The sequence below is a fragment of the Ostrea edulis genome, chromosome 2, assembly GCF_947568905.1.
Source record: "Ostrea edulis chromosome 2, xbOstEdul1.1, whole genome shotgun sequence".
NCBI lineage: Eukaryota > Metazoa > Mollusca > Bivalvia > Ostreida > Ostreidae > Ostrea > Ostrea edulis.
Window position 1 is genome coordinate 72,661,191 of NC_079165.1, and position 22,497 is coordinate 72,683,687.

Consider the following 22,497-nt stretch of genomic DNA (forward strand, 5'->3'; position numbering starts at 1 on the left):
TTTGCGGTTTTAAAATATTTATTTTGAGTCCAAACAATTACAGTATATACAGGTGATTCAATGTGTACGGTGACAACCAGCAACAACTAAAACTAACAATAGGCTGCATGTCTGTAACCACTGTACATATGCAAACCTCTATGGCAAATTTGAATAATGCATATATATAATATATATATTGAATAATAATATTTATAAACATTGAAATTAATCGAAATTTCATATCCCTGTTAGAAGTTAGTAACCATGAACTTCCCCTTCAAAATGCATTATTAAAAGGACTTAAAATGCAGTCATCCGATCTGTGCGCTCGAACCTCTAATTTATCGTTATCGGTCTTTCCATTCGACTTTCCAGTTGAATGACTCAACACCTTTATATAACCTGGGATAGGTAATATCTCACCAAAGCAGCAGTCACAACAAATCAGGGGTCATCTTTCAAAGACGCGCATACACTACTAAGTTGAACATTTTTTAACGCCTGTTGCAGGGTTAATTTCGTGGCCGAGTTCCCATTCATTTCCCGCCATTTCTTCAGAGTTTGGAATGCTACTTCGCGGAGATCACCTTTCTGTTCCTCTTTAATTCTTTGTATTTCGCTGTCCTTGACCCCTAACTCTCGACCTAGTCGAGCGTAATGGTTATCGTGGGCAATATCAGAACATATTCTTTGAAGTTCTTTGTCCGTGGGAACTTCATAGAATTCTGAAATAAGACGTCCCGATAAATGAGAAATTAGCAAATAAAATGAACTGCAAGTTCATATATATATATATATATATATATATATATATATATATATATATATATCAAATTTCTAATGGCGTATTTTTAAAACACACTTTGATACTTACGTCGATCGGTTATTAGTCCCGCGTCCATTTCAACGTCGTCCGCTCTCAGATTGAGGTTACTCTTCAAAGAATACCGGAAGTTGCTAGCTAGTGGTGGCATATCTTCGGATACAACCGAATGTGGTCGCATAGAAACTTGGATGTGTTCTATGCTGGGATCAATGGTCTTCAGAGGGACGGATTCTATCTCAGTTTCAAGGGTAGCAGGGGCGTCATCGGAGTCTCTACAGAATAAAACTGGATTATCGCTGTGCATAACATAAAGTGGGTGAAATCTGCCTTCTATGTTGATCAATACTTTTTGTTGATTTCATTACTTAATTAAACTACTCACTTTCTTTTCAAACTAATATGCTCTTCAACATCATTAGGTGTAGAGGGATCTGTAGAAGGGAACAAATCCTATACATGTATTATGCAAGATAGGAAATTATATATCTGTTCATTTAAAACAAATTTCAATTTTTATAATTATACATACCCCCTTTCCAGCAGTATAACTTTTCCTTGTTCTTAACTATCATCACTACCGATAAAGGAACCAAGACTACAAGCACCACAATCCCAACTGCTAGTGATATTAGATTGAAACCTGAAAATACATTAAATTAGATAAACATGAAGGTTCGCATTGGGTGATTGTGCATGGTTGAAGGAGTGAATAGGTAGAGAAATTGTCTACAAACTCTCATAATAAATGAGTATAAATTTACCTTCTTTGTTGTGTTGTACATTGTTGTGTTGTACACTTTTGTCGACACCAGTGTCAGATGAATCCTGTACACTCTGATCTGACCTATGAAAGATATTTCATTTCAACCGTTAGAATTCCAAATTGCACCAACTTCTGGAGAAAGAACTTTCAGTCGGATTTATCATTGTACTTACTGAACGGCAATACGCTCCTGTCTGACAAACTTGGTGCACACTGCGTCCGAGCCTGTTGTACATTGTGAGGCTACATCTTTTCCCTCTGCAGTACAATTCGTGCACTTCCGACATTCGCCGTAGCCAATCTTTGTTTTAAAGGTTTTACCGGCGACACATTTCAAACATCTTCTGCAGTCGAGAGCTCCGTAAACTGGGTCCATATTAACACTCTGTAATAATAATGTTCAGTTTAAATTCATTGATACTATCCTAAGAGGTGGACACTACTATACCCGTTACTGTGATAGGTACATTTTATTCTACTCGGTGATGTATGTAGTACAATTAAATACTTGTGACTTTTACTAAGTTGGGTAGGTCATTTCTTACGCTCTTCGAATCCAGTCCGTATTCTCTTGGACATCTGTCACATGACTTGCACTGCCCCCACTGTTTGACGTAGTACTCGTTTTGACCAGCTTCACAGTATACGCCTTTTCCGTCGGCGACAGCCACGATTGCCAAAGACAACATAAAGAGGATGACCATTGCTAGAATAGAATGCAATTCATCAAATGTAATATCTTATAATTTGATCTAAAATATTACATAAAATCTGCGATAGGACTCCAGTTAATATAGTGGGCTTTTAACTTCATCTTAATACCTCAAAATTTCTAGAAATATCAAGCAAGTTCTCGAATAATCTACAAGGTATATGTACTGTAATATGTGATTGACGTCATGTTAGTCTGTATGAATGATCATGAGTCACCGTCATGTGCTTGTCAAGGGATGTAACTCTTTCAAATTAAAAAAGCAACAACAATATTAAACAATATTTATATTGGTTATGAGTTCAAGTCAATGATATGTGTTTTATTTTATTCACAAGTTTCCAGAATAAGGCAATTTTTATAATAGTGTTAACAAAATAGTGCTCATCATAAGTTTTCATCAGTGCAGTGTTCTATACATGACATAGTATGGAACTAACCTGCTACATTCGATCCCGAGTGTATCCCAAGTCAAACTGAATAAACAAGCATTCTCCATTGCGTTTTTGCTGATGAAATCCCTCGTGTATCAATGTGATTGGTCAAAATTTGTTTGTTGCGAAATGGCCAGCATTCTTTACTCTAAGGAGCGGCGCACTATAGTTAGCTAGACAGTGCAAAATATTTACTTTTGACGTCAACGTCACGGTAGAGTAGCCGATATTACTATGACCCATTTTATGACTCATTCATGCCGTGATCTGCAGTTGCCAGAAGTTTTAGAAGAAGGCAGAAGTTTTAGATATCAGAGACAAATAGAAGAATTACAACTTCATTCCATAATATCGTGAAGTGAGGTTAAATTAAGATGAAATACGTTTCATTTTAATTGTTCAAGAAATTAATCTTTAAGGAAAAGTCTGTTTTGATCATTGCTCTTAACAGTCAATTCACTGAATTGTCCATGGATAACAAATACATTGGCAATGTATCACATCAGAAAAATGCTGATTTGAATTAGTATACAGAGGTGTGTACGTTAGTTGTGTACTGTTGATTTGAATTAGTACGTTAGTTGTGTACTGCTGATTTGAATTAGTATACAGAGGTGTGTACGTTAGTTGTGTACTGTTGATTTGAATTAGTACGTTAGTTATGTACTGTTGATTTTAATTAGTATACAGAGGTGTGTACGTTAGTTGTGTACTGTTGATTTTAATTAGTACGTTAGTTGTGTACTGCTGATTTGAATTAGTATACAGAGGTGTGTACGTTAGTTGTGTACTACTGATTTGAATTAGTATACAGAGGTGTGTACGTTAGTTGTGTACTGTTGATTTGAATTAGTACGTTAGTTATGTACTGCTGATTTGAATTAGTATACAGAGGTGTGTACGTTAGTTATGTACTGCTGATTTGAATTAGTATACAGAGGTGTGTACGTTAGTTGTGTACTGTTGATTTGAATTAGTACGTTAGTTGTGTACTGTTGATTTGAATTAGTACGTTAGTTGTGTACTGTTGATTTGAATTAGTATACAGAGGTATGTACGTTAGTTGTGTACTGTTGATTTGAATTAGTACGTTAGTTGTGTACTGTTGATTTGAATTAGTACGTTAGTTGTGTACTGCTGATTTGAATTAGTATACAGAGGTGTGTACGTTAGTTGTGTACTGCTGATTTGAATTAGTACGTTAGTTGTGTGCTGTTGATTTGAATTAGAATACAGAGGTGTGCACGTTAGTTGTGTACTGCTGAATTGAATTAGTATACAGAGGTGTGTACGTTAGTTGTGTACTGTTGATTTGAATTAGTACGTTAGTTGTGTACTGTTGATTTGAATTAGTACGTTAGTTGTGTACTGCTGATTTGAATTAGTATACAGAGGTGTGTACGTTAGTTGTGTACTGCTGATTTGAATTAGTATACAGAGGTGTGTACGTTAGTTGTGTATTACTGATTTGAATTAGTATACAGAGGTGTGTACGTTAGTTGTGTACTGCTGATTTGAATTAGTATACAGAGGTGTGTACGTTAGTTGTGTACTGCTGATTTGAATTAGTATACAGAGGTGTGTACGTTAGTTGTGTACTGCTGATTTGAATTAGTATACAGAGGTGTGTACGTTAGTTGTGTACTACTGATTTGAATTAGTATACAGAGGTGTGTACGTTAGTTGTGTACTGCTGATTTGAATTAGTATACAGAGGTGTGTACGTTAGTTGTGTACTGCTGATTTGAATTAGTATACAGAGGTGTGTACGTTAGTTGTGTACTGCTGATTTGAATTAGTACGTTAGTTGTGTACTGCTGATTTGAATTAGTACGTTAGTTGTGTACTGCTGATTTGAATTAGTATACAGAGGTGTGTACGTTAGTTGTGTACTGCTGATTTGAATTAGTACGTTAGTTGTGTACTGTTGATTTGAATTAGTACGTTAGTTATGTACTGCTGATTTGAATTAGTATACAGAGGTGTGTACGTTAGTTGTGTACTACTTTTCTCTCGTTTTCATGAGCTTTATATATTTTTAAAAAGTGCATTGATGATAAAAAAAAGAAAAGAAAAAGTGTACAGATTATGATGGTACAAATGGTTCCATAAAGATAAAGCCTACTTTTTATAACGTCCCCTTTCAGTGTGATTCGCAATGGCAGAATCTTATTTTTCTATATAAAGATCGGAACAAAATCGGATCTATTGCAATAAATACTTTTATGACATAGCTTCTGTTCGAAGTGAATAAATATAAAAGAATTAGGCAGCAGTCTGAGCCTTCACATATGCCTTCTCCTTTAAGGTACAAGGTAATGCCGACATAATAATATAAGAGAGAAATCATATGCTGATATTATTTCAATGTATGAGAAGTGAAAAGATTATGAACAAGAAAAAAGTACTAAACATGATAAGGAGTTTGATATTAAATTACTTCACATTCAAAGCAAACTAAACTAAACGAGAGAGAGAGAGAGAGAGAGAGAGAGAGAGAGAGAGAGAGAGAGAGAGAGAGAGAGGAAATTAATTTTTTTAAAAAGATATACTGATTCAGCAGGACAAAGTGACATGCATACATGAATAAACAAAATTTACATGAACAGTCAGAAACTATCATAGAAATGTATGTTTCAAAGTCCTTTGGATTTCAAAATATATTTTTTGAACATATTCAAACAAAAAATTTAATTGTCTTTCAAGCAAAGATATATTCATCAAATAGAAACAATTTCGTTGATAAAGGAACTCGCATTTGAGTTCAATAGACCTAAATATCTAACCTAGCAGCTTAGTCCTTAGTTTTAAATAGTCTTACTTTTGCATGCGTTTAACTTGCAATTTGTGTTCTTTGACTTATTCTTTTGTTGTTTTCGGTTATAAAAGATCCGGAGAGCTGACTTTATATATAAGTATTACTTACTTACTTTAATTTTGCTAGATTTAAAACAGAAAGTAAAGCTGATTTGAAGATATGTACTGAAAATATGCAAAAATTTTACGACAGAAAGTAAAATGCTAGTTTGAAAGATGACAGGTCTAACTATTATTACATTTACGTGAGCCATACATATTGATATAAACCGAGAAATCCGTACACTGCGGTGTAAATCGAGTAATCCGTACACTGCGGTGTAAATCGAGTAATCCGTACACTGCGGTGTAAATCGAGTAATCTGTACACTGCGGTGTAAATCGAGTAACCCGTACACTGTGGTGTAAATCGAGTAATCCGTACACTGCGGTGGAAATAGGTATGTAAAACCCATAGACATAAAACAGTTATATGGTAAAAACGGAACACGTCAGACAGCGTTCCAGCTAATGACAGGTTGTATTTTTAAATAAGATCATTATAAATGATTGATTCATTGATTGAATATTGTTTTACGTCCCTCTCGAGAATATTTCACTCATATGGAGACGTCACCACTGCCGGTGAAGGGCTGCAAAATTTAGGCCTGTGCTCGGCGCTTATGACCATTGAGCAGGGAAGGATCTTCATCGTGCCACACCTGCTGTGACACGAGAGCTCGGTTTCTGCGGTCTCATCCGAAGGACCGCCCCCATTTACAACAAGTAAGAGGGGGGGGGGGGGGGGTAGGTACTGAGGACCTATTCTGACCCGGATCCCCACGGGGTCATTATAAAAGTACCAAAAATAAAATTAAAAATAATCTACTCTAGGGATCAAGATTTTTTTAAATTTTTTTTTGGATAAATACATGCACATGTACTTTGTACTACATTGATATTAAAAACAACAAAGAAAATATTGATGTTTACTGGGACATTTAAAATGATAAGAATTTAATAATAGATGTTATCATACATATTAATATACAGTACTGGGCCATAAGTAAGTTCCCAAAGAAAATTTTTTCTATACATTTCATGTAAATTCATCTTTTTTCAAAATCTTCTCTTGGAGCCAATTTTCCCTGAAATGTTTAGAAATATCAAAAGTAAGAAATATTTTTAAACAATGTTACGATGAAATATTGCAGAGAGATAACGTTTTATTCATAATGTAAATTTTTGTTAATTCCAAAATTACACATACTTATATAAAGAGTAAGTACTCTCAAATTAAACTTCGTAAATTGTCATTTCTTTACAATATATTATTATATAATTATTCTGAAATTATTAGATATACTTCTGTGATCAGTGCTTTTTATTTCATCAAAATTGATAAAGTAAGACGTTCAGAAAAATTGTTTGAAAATATATGGTTTTTGTATGAAATATATAGTAGAAATCTTGTTTGGGAACTTGCTTATGGCCCAGTACTTATCTTATTACATAAAAAAAAATCTGGCCAGTGTGGGGGTCGAACCCACGACATTCGCGTTATTAGCACGACGCTCTAACCGACTGAGCTAACCGGCCGATGAAATTCCAGAATCTAATGTTTTTATTATTACTACGCTACTACACCTTTTTTTTTTTTTTTTTTTTTTTTTTTTAAGATAACTGATGATCGAAGCAAACATGTTTTGGACCCACCACGTGAACGTTATATAAAGTCATATTTGTTGCCTGTAATATTTTTAAAAATAAAAAACATTACGATACACACAAGTACAATCTCATTAAAATCAGCTCCTCTATCCGCTCCTTTATTTCTTTTGATTTGTCGCTTCTCGAGTAGCGACAAATCAAAAGAAATAAAGGAGCAGATCAAGGAGCTGGTTTTAATGAGATTGTACACAGGTACCTTGCCAATCTCTCACCAGAGGGCGTATTACGCTGCGCTACAACACCTCTGTCAACGTTAGTCCCCGCAAACGAGTGATCAAGGAGTGGCGGGGGCGGGGACCAGACTATGTCACCATTCTTGGCAAAACTTATTTCTCTCTATCGCATTTTAAAGTATGATTTTACGAGTTTTAGTGTTAAGCTTAAAATCTTACAGTAAGTTCACAAAAACAACGAATTTCATGATTATTCTAGAATTAGTGGATGAATGAATGAATGAATATTTATATATATTCAGGTGTCTTATATTTACTAGCTTAGAACTGCGTTTATAAAATTCAGACAAGTGTTTAATATGCCTAGATTTGATCATTACAGTTTGATATGCTAAGTTAGTTTAAGTACGTTTTGAAATGATTTTTAGACGTTGACAGGTATTAGTCGAGCGTAGCGGGAACGATAACTCTGGGTAGAGATTGGTTCCTTGCAAGAGGCTCATGAGCCATATCGCTCACCTGAATCACACCTTGGCCCATATCACAAGACTTTTTGGTATTTGCATGTAAAACCTTAGTCCCTATTATGGTCCCAACCTACCCCTGGAGGGCATGATATTAGCAAACTTGTATTCTACACTATGTCAGAAAGCTTTAAATCATGTAAATGTCAACTTCTTCGGCCCAATGGTTCTTGAGAAGATTTTCTCAGATTTTCCCTATATTTCATTATTTGTATGTAAAACTGACCCCCCCCCCCCTTGTGGCCCCATCCTACCCCCCGGGGGGCTGATTTTAACAAACTTGAATATACACTATGTCAGAAAGCTTATGCAAATATCAGCTTTTCTGGCTCAATGGTTCTTGAGAAAAAGATTTTTAAAGATTTTCCCTATATATTTGTATGTAAAACATTTACCCCACTAGTGGCCCCATCCTACTCCCGGGGGCCATGATTTGAACAAACTTGATTCTGCATTATGTCAGAAAGCTTTCATGTAAATCTCAGCTTTTCTGGCTCAGTGGTTCTTGAGAAGAAGATTTTCCCTATATATTGTATGTAAAACTTTGACCCCCCCCCCTTGTGGCCCCATCCTACCCCCGGCGGCTATGATTTGAACAACTTGAATCTGCATTATGTGAGGAAGCTTTCATATAAATTTCAGCTTTTCTGGCTCAGTGGTTCTTAAGAAGAGGATTTTCAAGGATTTTTCCTATATATTTGTATGTAAAACTTTGATCCCCTATTGTGGTCCCATCCTCAGCCCTGGGGGCCATGATTTGAACAAACTTGAAGCTGCACTATGTCAGGAAGCTTGCATGTAAATTTCAGCTCTTCTGGCCCAGTGGTTCTTGAGAAGATTTTTAAATGACCCCACCCTATTTTTGTGATTATCTCCCTTTTGAAAGGGACATGACCCTTCCTTTGAACAAATTTGAAAGCCCTTTACCCAAGGATGCTTTTGGCCAAGTTTGGTTGAAATTGGCCCAGTGGTTCTTGAGGAGAAGTCGAAAATGTAAAAAGTTTACAGACAGACTGACAGACAACAGGCTATCAGAATAGCTCACTTGAGCTAAAAAATAAATAAGGGGGGTGGGGTGGAAGGTGAAAATAAATCCTTTTATTTAACAATCAGTCACAATCAAGTTGACCTAATGCTATTATTATTTTCACAAAACTTCAAAATCCTAAATCGGGGGAAAGGGGGTGTTTGGAGCACCTTACCCCATTTTTTTTTTTTTATTTTTTTTGGCCTAGGCTTCGATTTATTTTAATTACTCAAGGATGTTCAGTACTAAGTGTAATGAAATTCGTCCAGTGGTCTTGAAGAAGTTGAAAATGTGTGGATGAACAGACACACAGATAGTTTACAAACAATGGGCAATGTGAAGACCTAGCTCACGTGAGCTTATACCGCATGTATACATGTACCGGGTACATAATGTATACATAATGATCTGATTCCCTCATTAAGTTTTTATTACCTCATCCTGTACATATTATCCTGATACAATAACAAGCACATGTATGATATTAAGAATTGAGGCAGAGGAAGCACCCTGAAGAGAGCTGACATGAAATTTTGAACAAGGAAGCACCCTGGAGTGAGTCGACATGAAATTTTGAACATCCTGATGAGTGGCAGATTTGACTATACTTATATATGATTATTTGTTTGATTATTTTTTCTATGAAAGGTAAACTTAAAAGGCTATTGTTGGTAGTGGACTTTGTAGATGGGTATATATGATCATCTACAGATAATTAAGGATCACGAATCCAGATCGAGGATGGGGAGAGGGGTTAGCCTACATGTCTAGATAACATCAGTAATGAACATTAGCAATGTTTCTGATGTTAAGCTGATTAATAAGAGACTCAAAGGTGACATTCACTCCAGTATTGAGAAGGCAGATCCATCTCATCATGGCTTTGTCGTTGCGTATTAGTTTTCTTAGAGTGGAAGAAGCTCTCTGAATTTCCTTCAAGCAGACTTGTATCATGTTGTTGCTGCAAGTTCACATCCCCCGCCAGATGACAAAGTGTCTCCAAGGTAACAGAAGTCTGCTACAACTTTCAGTTGTGTGCTCGCCAATTTTTACCTCTGTCATAGCCTACCATCTAGTGAGTGTGTTAGCGCTATGTAATGGCAGCTCCACCTCTGACTGTTTAACTTAGTTTCTCTTTGATTACTCAAGTTCTAGTTTTAAAATTTGTTGAGCTCTTTTATTACAACTTATTGAATATAATTACGGTAATTTTTTTCTTTAAAAACTTGTATTTTTTAAACAAAAATCTTAGTTAATTGTTCTATTCATTGTGTTCACTGATCAGGAACTTTTTCGTGACTTTTACTTGTACAAATTGTTTTTCTTCTGTGTTGACTTTTATTGAGGAGTCGTTCCGCGTCTTTTCGTACTCGTGGTGTTTACTTGTACAAATCGTCTTCCTGTCGTCTTGATTTTTAATATAGACTCGTTCCATGATTTTTCGTACATGAGATATTTAGCTGTACGATGTGTTTTGTAAAACCAGTTAACCCACATCTGGGAGCTCATACGGAAAAAAATTTGTGTGCGAAGAGGCACAAAAGCTGGACGCAAGTTCATCAGACAAATCCACACAGTGTGTTTAGGGCAGTTTAAATGTCTTGTCCATCAACATCTTGGTGTAAATATCAGCAACTTTGCGGAATTGAAAATCCAAAATTATGTTACTAACAACGAGTCGAAAGCATTTTCAATTTCATCTATTATTACACCCAGGATAACAACTCCAGGGATACAGAAATCAAGTTCGAATTTCTTAAATCTGGCTAACATTACGAAAACACCGAACAACAGCTCAAGTAAACTGTTTTTGTTTTCAATCAAATGTAGATCAGTTAAATTAATCGAATTTATTCCAGATGGTTATGCAATACAGCATGTGCCACGAGTGGACAAACGACGCAAATTTAAAGGTGAAACTTGTTGAAACTCACAAACAATTTACACATTTCGAATTGATTGAATGTACAGTTAATGTGAAGAATGAGGTTTTTCGCTTGTGTGTTATCTATCGTTCACCTCCATCAAAGTAAACAAATTTCGAAATTCTATCTAAATTACAGAAAAGAGCAGCCAGAATTATATTGAAGGTGAAAGTAACTCAGACTTCTACAACTGATATTTTTAATGTTCTTAAATGGATACCTGTTCATGATTATTTTGTATATAGAAAACTAGTGCTTGCTTTTAAAATTCTTAATAGCATGATACCAGAATATATGAACGTTTTTAGTTTTGTCAGCCAAGTTAGTCCCAGAACAACAAGAAGTAGCGATAGTGGCATTTTATATTTACCAAAAGTTCGAACTGAATATTATAAACGGTCTTTTAAGGTATCCTCCACAATTTTATGGAATCAGTTGCCCGAGTCTGTCAGAAGCTGTGGCTCTATTACATCTTTTAAATCAGCATATTTGCAGCATTATTTCTCAAATAAGTGATATATAGATATGATGTATATGTTTATTTTTCCCCAGTGATATCGTGTGTATATTTTATGTATATATTTTATATTATGTTATCTATTTTTCTATTCTCTCATTTATCTGTCTGTGAATATGTTTTATACAGGACCACAATGTAAACTAGTCATTTGTACTAATTGTGCTATCCTGTCTAAATAAAGGAATTTATTTATTATTATTATTATAGTCTTCTTTGAGGAGTGGTCACAGTTTCTTGATCATATTGTCACTATTCCCGGGGAATTAGTAATGACAGGAGATCTTAATTTCCATCTTGATGACGTAACTGACTGCGATGCTCAGAAATTTCTTGATACATTGGAAGATGTGCAACATCACATGTCACTGGTGAAACACACATCCGTGGTCACACACTTGATGTTGTCATCACGAGGGAGAATAGTTCTATTTTGAATGATATGCCAACAGTACAAGACCAACAGCTCTGCGATAATAATGGCAATCTGTCTGGTGATCATCTGATGATATTTACGCAGCTCAAGATCTCAAAAACCACCAAAGCAGCGTAAAACAATAACTTTTCGCAAGTAGAATGATATTGTAATCGACGATTTCATTCAGGACTTGAATAATCCTGAGGTACTTCGTACTCCAGAAGGATCAGTAGAAGAACTTGGCGCGACTTATAATTCAGAACTCGGTGCAATTGTTGATAAACATGCTCCATTGCAGTCAAAAGAAATCGTAGATCGTCCAAATCCACCATGGTATACTGGAGAACTTCGCACTGCAAAAAGAGACCGACGTAAAGCTGAAAGGAAAATGCGTAAAACAGACTTGACTGTTCGTAAGCAAATTTACCAGCAAAGGTGTATTTACGCTAATAAACTCCTTCTAAAAGCCAAAAAGGACTACTTTTCTGCTAAAATTGAAATTGGTCGTGATCAAAAACAGTTGCATAAATTTACCAACAATCTCATGGGAAATAAATCTGAAACTGTATTACCATCTCATCATGATGAACATACCCTAACAAATTTGGTGAATTTTTCTTGGAAAAATTGAGAAAATCAGAAACAACTTGTGCGTGTTGAATTATTCGTGTAGCGAGAATTGCGACGTTCTTAATGCTGATGTCAAATTCAATGGCAGTGCATTAACACGTCAGAAAGATCATCAAGAAGGCTCCAGTAAAATCATACGAGCTGGATCCCATACATACTTTCCTTCTAAAACATTGTGTGGAAAGCTTACTTTCAGTCATCACAAAAATAGTAAATAGGTCGTTAGCAGAATCAAGAGTTCCATCGTCCTTCAGGGAGGCCGTGTTAAGACCGTTGTTAAAGAAGTCCGGTTTAGACACAGAGGAGTTTAAAAACTACCGCCCTGTTTCAAATTTGCCTTTTACATCTTAGATCCTGGAAAAGGTAGACGAAAAGCGATTTGAAGAGCACTTTTGTTCGAACGCTCTTCATGATAATTTACGATCAGCATATCGTGCCAGTAACTCAACCGAAACAGCTTTGTTACGGGTCCACTATGACATTGCAACAGCACTTGATAGCAACTGATGTGTTGTTCTTTTTATGCTCGATTTATCCGCTGCTTTTGACGTTATTGATCATCCCATTCTCATGGAACGGCTTGAATATTCCTATGGCATAACGGGATCAGCTCTACTCTGGATAAAGTCCTATTTAAGTGACCGGACTCAGCGTGTTGCAATTGGTTCAGTTGTGTCAGATAAAATGACACTTAAATATGGCGTGCCACAAGGATCCGTATTAGGTCCGAAACTATATTGCATGTTTGCGAAACCAATTAGTGAAATATGTCGACGCCACAATTTTAGCTACCACACCTACGCTGATGACACTGAAGTTTATCTAGTGATCAAACCGCTCGATAACTGGAACAATATATCCAGACGCCTTGAGGCTTGCTTGTCAGATATAAGTGTGTGGATGAGCTCAAATATGTTAAAATTAAACCAGGACAAAACCGAACTTATCGTGTTTGCGCCTCGACATCGAGTGTACGAACTAAACGATTGCCATCTTTCGTTTGATGGATCCGTTGTGCATGATGTTTGGTTTGTGAAAAACCTGGGTGAATATTTTGACAGAACACTAAGCATGCGAAAACAGGCAACTGCTATATCAAAGGCATGCTTTTTTCAGATCCGAAAATTGGACGCATAAGACCATTCATTACTGAAGACGCCTGCAAGACTTTGGTCGGTTCGCTAGTGACTTCGCGTTTAGACTATGGAAACGCCCTTTTCTATGGTGTTAATTCTGACACAGTGTCAAAGTTACAGCGTGTGCAGAATTCAGCAGCACGGCTGATTACCAGAACTAAGAAAAATGAGCACATAACACCAGTTTTAGAGAAACTCCATTGGCTTCCAGTACATTTCAGGGTTCAGTACAAACTGTTAATGTACACATTTAAAGCTCTCCACGGTCTTGCACCTGTCTACCTTGAAGAACTGGTCAGTCCATACAATCAATCAAGGTCTTTACGATCTGAAAACGCCATGCTTATTCAAACACCAAGAGTTAAGACCAAAACGTATGGCGACAGAAGGTTTGACAAAGTAACCGCCACACTCTGGAATAACCTTCCAAGTTACATCCGAAAAATTTAAAAACTTACTTCTTCAGACTTGCTTATCACGATTTTACGTAAGCCATTTCCAGTGACATTATTAATATTCTTTTTTATGAAACCTTTTTGTATGTATTTTCTGTAGTTTAATCATGATTTTGTGTAAGCAAGTGCTAGAATTCATATTCTTTTAATGAAACGAATATTTTTTTTACACTGTTTTAGATATATTAAATTTTTAATTGTAGTTTATTGTTGTTTTAATGTAAAGTGCTTAGAGTAATTTTTTTTAAATTATATAATGTGCTATATAAATACTGTAAATAATAATAATAATAATCTATCGGTTGTGCGAGTCCATGACAGAGCAGGCACTTGTATCTTGGATCAGGTTTAAAAGGACCATTGATTCCACTACATTTTTTATGAGCCCAGCACGAGCAGCTGTTACAGAAGATGGTGTTCTTGCCGGTGCGTTTTAGGCAGAGTAAACATGGGTAACTTCCTGATCTTCTCATTGATTCCATATTCAAGCCTGATATCATCACTTTGGCCTTGCCCACATTGACCTTGAGTCCTTTCTCCTCCAAAATTTTTTTCCACTCGGCCACTCTTTTGATCACCGACTCAATGGAGGTGTCAACAACCGCTAGATCGTCAGTATACAGGAGCTCCCAAGGGCAGCTTGTACGAAATTGGAGTGATGGTGCTTCCAGCACAATGATAAAACAGCAACAGACTCAAAACAGATTCTTGATGAACACCAAACTTGACATTAAACTCATCACTATTGCCATCTCCTACACGAACACTTGCTTAAAACCTTTATCATCTGTTTCAATAGATGCAATACATCACCTTGCTTAAATTTTACCAGAGAAATGTATACACACAATTGTAAAAAATGTCCCAACATTTATAAGACAAAATTTCACATATTCTGAAAAAATAGAAAGACAGAATTCGTTGGAGTAATAGTGCCGAGGGTGAGGAGTTACGATTATTTTTTATGAGATATATAGCCACTGCTCAAGACATAGATGTATATAAAATCTTTAATGCTTTTCTCCCCGTCCAATACCAATTTAACATTTTTAACTTTTAAGCTAAAATGAGCTTTCCTGATCACCTCTTTTCTGTCGTCCATCAACTTTACACTTTTTGCTTTTTCAGAATCACGGGGCCAATTTCAACCAAACTTGCCATAAAGCATTCTTGGGTAAAAGGGATTCAAAATTATTCAAATGAAAGTCACACCCCCTTCAAAGAGGAGATAATTACAATTTTTAAAACTGAAAACCACAGAAGACAAACGTATGTGAATGCTTCCTTAAAGAATGTATATTTAAACTTGATCAAATTATGGGGTAGAGTGGGGCCACAATAGGGGATCAAAGTTTTGTGTCTTCATATATAGAAAAATGAAAATAAATACAGGTACCTGAACTTTATTTCACAGTATATCAAACCAGTTTGCATAATATTTTAATATTCAAATTTTAAAAGCATTTTAAACAAAATTAGTACCAAAGCTTAATTAATTATGTCCGATTAGAGTTTGTTTTAAAATCTATGTACATGTATTGCAAATTTAATAAAATAAAACAACTTTTGCCAGTGCTGCAATTGTACCAAATCAATAATTTTATATCAAATATCAAATAAATTATATGTATTACAAAGCATGCACATCATAATAATGAGGGGAAAAAAGGGACTTTGCTTACAAATGCAATGTATGTACACATAAATCTGTATAAAAATAATTCAAATATTTCATTCTTCTAACAATTTAGTCTCGATAAAAAAATATATATAATCTAAATCACTCATTCCACATCATCAAAGTGAGAAATAAATTGCATGCTCTCTGATCAGCTGAAAAATGGATCACTGTTACAAATAACATTAAATAAGAAGGACAACACAGTTCGCTGAGAAATACTACTACCACTGATAATTCAACCCTCAGAATATGTACATGTTCAGCTCTAGAATCTTCATAGTGTTCGTAGGAAGTAGTTATTTTTAACTTCTTTGATGTCGCCATAAAAATAGATATGTATTATGATTTTCTTTTCAAAAAGGAAACTTAGCACTACATTAAAATGTCATTGTGAGATATTGGATTTGACACACTTGGTAAACAATTTTGAAAAAGATCTCAACAAAATTAGTTTGGCTTCTTTGATTGTATAAACACTCAAAACAAAAAAGAACTTCTGAATAATTAGGAATGTTTAACATCAATTAAACAAGAGGCCCAAGGGTCACATCGCTCACCTGAGTCACCTTGGCTCATATTTAAAGATTAAAAATATATTTGTATGCAAAACTTGTGACCCTATCCTACCCCTGGGGGCCATAATTTTAACAAACTGAAATATGTCAGAAAGCTTTCACGTAAATATCAGCTTTTCTGGCTCAGTGGTTCTTGAGAAGAAGATTTTCTGTATATATTTGTATGTAAAACTTTGATCCCCATAAACAACATAAAAAACCTTATTCTTTGAAAACCCTATTGTGGCCCCATCCAACCCCCGGGGGGATAATTTGAACAAACTTGAATTTGCACTATGTCTGGAAGCTTTTATTTAAATTTCAGCTTTTCTGGCGCAGTGGTTCTTGAGAAGATTTTTAAATGACCCACCCTATTTTTGCATTTTTGTGATTATCTCCCCTTTGAAAGGGACATGGCCTTTCATTTGAACAAACTTGAAAGCCCTTCACCCAAGGATGCTTTGTGGTAAGTTTGGTTGAAATTGGCCCAGTGATTCTTGAGAAGAAGTCGAAAATGTGAAAAGTTTACGACAACAGACAACAGACAAATTTTGATCAGAAAAGCTCACTTGATCCTTTGGCTCAGGTGAGCTAAAACAGATTTTATAATTCATAAACAACATAAAAAACCTTATTCTTACCATTACACACACTGTAAATTTACATTTATATACAGCTCTCTAACGGTAATGTTTGCTCAAAATTCTTATCTATAAACTATGCATTACTATTCAAAGTACTTTTATATTATAAAAATATACTTGCATAAGTTCCTGGTGCAAATGCAAATTTTTTTTTTTTTTTTTTTTGCGATACATTCAGTATCACCAGTAAATTCTATGCATATTAATTTGATAAAACAATTCTTTCCCAAGTAACACCACCTTGCCCCCCCCCCCCCCCCCCCATTTCACATTGGCCCCAAATCAGAAGACCCAGATTTCCTACAACCAGAGAAACAGCATTTAAAATTATATATTTATATAAAAACACATCTATACAAAAATAATCAAATTAAATATAATCTATTTTACACATATCTAATGAAATGATGTAAAAGTTCCAATCTGAATTTATTACAAATTGATAAGCTAAACTACATTCTCAACTATTTAGAATCCTTCTTTTTTTTCTTTTTCCCTTCCGGGAACGGTTGGATAACACCTTTGCATAAAACATCACCATCTGCATGCAGTTTCAAAACAGGCCACACGACATAATCAACTTTGGTTCCCGATTTTGTGAATACCTTGACATACTTGTCAATCATTTCAGAGCCTTCTTTGAAATTCCAATCAAAGGCCAGTGCTGGATCTTGTATAGCCGAGTACCAGCACACTTCTAGACTCTGATGAAGGAAAGCTTGGACTTTTGGCCCTGATGACGCATACTTTGGTTCATCTGTCTGGAACATCTATTAATTTACCAAAATGAAATTTCAATGTGCATCAAACTTCATAACCTGGTTTCGGACAGTTACACTTTATGAATCACAAAACAGAGTGAACTGTTCCAAAACATAGTACCTGTATATCATATAGAATGGACAAAACATAGTACCTGTATGTCATATAGAATGGACAAAACATAGTACCTGTATGTCATATAGAATGGACAAAACATAGTACCTGTATATCATACAGAATGGACAAAATATACTTCAGTCATTATAATTCAATTATAATTTATATCAACACAAAAATCTTAATTTGATATGAAGCAAAGCAATATTGCTCTTGCTATTTTGAAAATTGGCATTTTCTCAGCTTCTGCTGTCATGGCAGCAGGCAGCGACTTCATAGCAAACCAATTTGTATAAAATCAATATATCAATGCAGATCAACCATTCAAATTGCAGGTTACAAATGAAACAAGAGATGTTTGTAAAACACAGGGTGTCAAGCCACTTTTGGTCTATAAAATATAGGATTATAGGGATTTTTTATGGAGTTTATAGGGCAAGTAAGCATAGGAGGAGTAAGCATCCCCTGTCGACAGGTCACACCCGCCGTGTGCCCTATATCCTGATCAGGTAAACGGAGTTATCCATAATCAAAATCAATGTGCCAAGAACGGTCTAACAATCGGTATGAAACACGTCAGACAGCATTTGACCCAATGATAGGTTGTATTCATGAACAAGATCGTTATAACGACCATAGAATTTGCAAAATGCTGACTTCAATCGAGACTGCATGTTGAAACCCCCGAACCACCTTGTTTGTCAGTAGCTTGCCTCAATTTAAAAACTGACTATACACAGAACAAACTCTTGCGTATTGAATCAGTTGATATATAGGGCTTTATACTTATAGGAAAAATATAGGAACCTTCAAGTTTATAAGAAAATATAGGAATAAATAGGGACTTGACACCTTGATTAACATATATGCCCCCCCCCCCCCCCCCCCCCCCCCCCCCATCATGCAAAATTGAAAAGGGTTATACACATGCATCATTTTATTGATAGTAGTATCACCAATTCAAAATATTGAGTAGAAGACAATATCTTCCTAGTATGTCAAGAGTGGATTGACCATGTGACCTCAAAATCAATAGGGGTCATCTTCTCCTTATGCTGTATGAGTGTACCAAGTTGGTGTCAATCAAGCAACTAATTCTTAAAATATAGGAGAAAATTTATTACTATGTCCAGTTTAACCCTTGACTTTCGACCATGTGATCTCCTGAAGATGTACCAGTGTACCAAGTTTGATGTCTGTCAAACAAAGGGTTCTCTAAATATTGAGAAGACAGTATATTCTTATGCCCAATTTGACCCGTGACCTATGACCATGTGACCTCAAAATCAATAGGGGTCATCTTCTCCTGACGATGTACCAGTGTACCAAGTTTGATGTCAGTCAAGCAAAGGGTTCTCAAGATATTGAGCGGATAGTACATTCCTATGTCCAATTTGACCCGTGACCTATGACCATGTGACCTCAAAATCAATAGGAGTCATCTTCTCCTGAAGATGTGCCAGTGTATCAAGTTTTATGTCTGTTAAGCAAAGGGTTCTCAAGATATTGAGTGGTCAGTATATTCCTATGTCCAGTTTGACCCTTGACCTTTGACCATGTGACCTCAAAATCAATGGGAGTCATCTACATTTTAGGATGTACATGTACCAGTGTACCAAGTTTGATGTCTGTCAAGCAAAGGGTTCTCAAGATATTGAGCGGACAATGTCTTCCTATGTCCAGAGTAGATTGACCTTGACCTTTGGACTTGAAAAACAATAGGGGTCCTCTTCTACTCATAACCAACCCACATATGAAATATCATTACAATCAATTGAAATTTTCTCAAGATATTGAGCGGACAACATGTGGTCTACCGACCGACATACTGATGGACTGACCGACAGGTGCAATGCAATATGCCCCTCTTCTTTGAAGGGGGGCATAAAAATAATGAATTTATACAGGTACATCTATTGAGATAAATATCTTTCGTCTATTTCTGATATAATACACACCTTTTGTATAAATGTTAGACTAGTTGCACCTTTAGCTTTGAGAAAGTCTTTCAACATTTTGGAATCAGTAGGTGATAAAGTTTGAACCTCAGCTTCTTGCTAAAAATTAAGAGTAGTTCATTAGAGTATAAAATCCTACAAATTAACTAGGTTATTTCTGCAGCCTGTTATCTTAAAATTGTATTCATAAAATGTATGTGCAAGTACCGTAAATACACATGTATAAACAAACAAGAGATGTTTGTAAAACACATATGCCCCCCATGGTGCAAAATTGAAAAGGTTTTATACACACACATCATTTAATTGATAGTAGTACCATCAATTCAAAATATTGAGCAGACAATATCTTCCTATGTCAAGAGAGAATTGACCATGTGACCTAAAAATCAATAGGGGTCATCTACTCCTTATGCTGTACCAGTGTACCAAGTTTGGTGTCAATCAAGCAAATAATTCTTAAAATATAGGTGACAATATATTACTATGTCCAGTTCAACTATTGACTTTTGACCTCAAAATAAATATGGGTCATCTTCTCCTGAAGATGTACCAGTGTACTAAGTTTGATGTCTTTCAAGCAAAAGGGTTCTCAAGATATTGAGCGGACAGTATATTCCAATGTCCAGTTTGACCCTTGACCTTTGACCATGTGACCTCAAAATCAATAGGAGTCATCTTCTCCTGAATATACACCAGTGTACTAAGTTTGATGTCTATCAAGCAAAGAGTTCTCAAGATATTGAACGGACAGTATATTCCTATGTCCAGTGTGACCCTTGACCTTTGACCATGTGACCTCAAAATCAATAGGAGTCATCTTCTCCTGAATATACACCAGTGTACTAAGTTTGATGTCTGTCAAGCAAAGGGGTCTCAAGATATTGAGCGGACAGTATATTCCAATGTCCAGTTTGACCCTTGACCTTTGACCATGTAACCTAAAAATCAATAGGGGTCATCTTCTCTTGAAGACGTACCAGTGTACCAAGTTTAATGTCTGTCAAGCAAAGGGTTCTCAAGATATTGAACGGATAGTATATTCCTATGTCCATTTTGACCCTTGACCTTTGACCTCAAAATCAATAGGGGTCATCTTCTTCTGAAGATATACTGGTGTACCAAGTTTGATGTCTGTCGAGCAAAGGGTTCTCTAGACATTGAATGGTCAGTATATTCCTATGCCTAGTTTGACCCTTGACCTTTGACCTCAAAATCAATAAGGGTCATCTACTCCTTTGGATGTACCAGTGTGCCAAGTTTGATGTTTTTCAAGCAAGGGGTTCTCAAGATATTGAGCGGACATTATATTCCTATGTCCAGAGTAGATTGACCCTTGACTTTTGACCTGAAAAACAATAGGGGTCCTCTATTACTCATAACCAACCCACATATGAAATATCATTATCATCAAGTGAATGGTTCTCAAGATATTGAGCGGACAACATGTGGTCTACCGACCGACCGTCCGACAGGTGCAAACCAATATGCCCCTCTTCTTTGAAGGGGGGCATAAATATAAATTCTGCCTTGATTTTGATTTGCCATAAATTATGTTTGCACAATAATGAATATGTATATCTTTATGAATATGTATATATCTGTATTTAAACTGATCCATCTTAATTTGTCTTGGTTGAAATGAAGAAGAGCAAAGTTTGCTACGGATATGAAATTGTGGTACCAGTTAATGCATTTGTTCTAGAAATTTTACCTGCTCAGTTTCATCCAGTGAGCCATTGCATAGAAATTTCCCCTTCAGTTCAACTGCCTCCTTGACAGCAGATATGATCCCCAACTCTTGTTCTTCTGATTTCAACTGGCAGAAGGAAACACAGATCTGTAATAACAAAATGAAAATAGATCAGATCTAGGACGAAATATCGCTTTGTAAGAGAGCATGCTTCACGTACGAGATGCCCCAAGATCATCCCATGCTGCAACAAGCCTGAGTCACCATATAATAGTGATTGTTCCTTCAACAAGCCCGAGTCACCAAATAATAGTGATTGTTCCCTCAACAAGTCTGAGTCACCAAATAATAGTGATTAATCCCTCAACAAGTCTGAGTCACCAAATAATAGTGATTGTTAACAAGCCTGAGTCACCAAATAATAGTGATTGTTCCCTTAACAAGTCTGAGTCACCAAATAATAGTGATTGTTAACAAGCCTGAGTCACCAAATAATAGTGATTGTTCCCTCAACAAGCCTGAGTCACCAAATAATAGTGATTGTTTCCTCAACAAGCCCGAGTCACCAAATAATAGTGATTGTTAACAAGCCTGAGTCACCAAATAATAGTGATTGTTAACAATTCTGAGTCACCAAATAATAGTGATTGTTCCCTCAACAAGCCTGAGTCACCAAATAATAGTGATTGTTCCTTCAACAAGCCTAAGTCACCAAATAATAGTGATTGTTCCCTCAACAAGTCTGAGTCAAGCTTTAAGCAAAAGAAGTGAAATTCACAGATCTTTCAAAAAAGACATTAAAAATAAAGGTCCCATGTAGCAGTGTGCATGTCGGCATAATGAAGAGCCCCTTTCTGACACTTAACAACTCTGATCACCTCAACGACTCTGATCACCTCAACGACTGATCACCTCAACGACTCTGATCACCTCAACGACTCTGATCACCTCACATAAGTTTATATTTCTGGCACTTCAGCTAAACCTGTCTCTAAAGCCCCATTCACATGCACCCATTTCCTAATAGGTGTTCGTTTTA

General features: G+C 35.9%; 2 protein-coding genes and 1 non-coding gene across 6 annotated transcripts in view; all 3 read right to left on the minus strand.

Annotated features, from left to right (window-relative positions):
* On the minus strand, positions 1–4,790 carry LOC125678666 (tumor necrosis factor receptor superfamily member 10B-like). Of its 3 annotated transcripts, none has more exons than XM_048917279.2 (8): positions 2,724–4,790; positions 2,117–2,277; positions 1,745–1,956; positions 1,570–1,652; positions 1,338–1,448; positions 1,191–1,239; positions 857–1,080; positions 1–707 (listed from the first exon to the last, which is right to left on the minus strand). In XM_048917279.2, the coding sequence occupies exons 2-8, from the start codon at positions 2,273–2,275 to the stop codon at positions 427–429; spliced, it is 1,119 nt and encodes a 372-aa protein (XP_048773236.1). In that variant the 5' UTR covers positions 2,276–2,277; positions 2,724–4,790; the 3' UTR covers positions 1–426. The 3 variants fall into 3 exon arrangements, with proteins under 3 accessions (XP_048773236.1, XP_056013163.1, XP_056013164.1); XM_056157188.1 differs by lacking the exon at positions 2,724–4,790 and adding an exon at positions 2,451–2,688; XM_056157189.1 differs by lacking the exon at positions 2,724–4,790 and adding an exon at positions 2,394–2,432.
* Positions 4,791–7,038: 2,248 nt separating this feature from the next.
* Trnai-aau (transfer RNA isoleucine (anticodon AAU)) lies at positions 7,039–7,112 on the minus strand. The gene has a single exon. It is a non-coding gene; the product is annotated as a tRNA-Ile (tRNA).
* Positions 7,113–15,436: 8,324 nt separating this feature from the next.
* The window catches only part of LOC125667424 (uncharacterized), a 30,464-nt gene continuing 23,403 nt past the window's right edge, over positions 15,437–22,497 (minus strand). For both annotated transcript variants that reach the window (XM_048900940.2, XM_048900941.2), the window contains exons 8-10: positions 21,480–21,605; positions 19,766–19,864; positions 15,437–17,698 (exon numbers count right to left, since the gene is read on the minus strand). In XM_048900940.2, the coding sequence (XP_048756897.2) occupies positions 17,393–17,698; positions 19,766–19,864; positions 21,480–21,605 (531 nt within the window). In that variant the 3' untranslated portion in view covers positions 15,437–17,392. The remainder of the gene's footprint in view (positions 17,699–19,765; positions 19,865–21,479; positions 21,606–22,497) is intronic.

Coding starts and splice junctions, on each gene's coding strand:
- LOC125678666 (XM_056157188.1), bottom strand. CDS start 2,472: ATGACGTCAATCACATATTACA. Junction 1,957..2,116: donor ACGGACTGGATTCGAAGAGC/GTAAGAAATGAC, acceptor TTATTATTACAG/AGTGTTAATATGGACCCAGT. Junction 1,240..1,337: donor GTTATACTGCTGGAAAGGGG/GTATGTATAATT, acceptor TCCCTTCTACAG/ATCCCTCTACACCTAATGAT.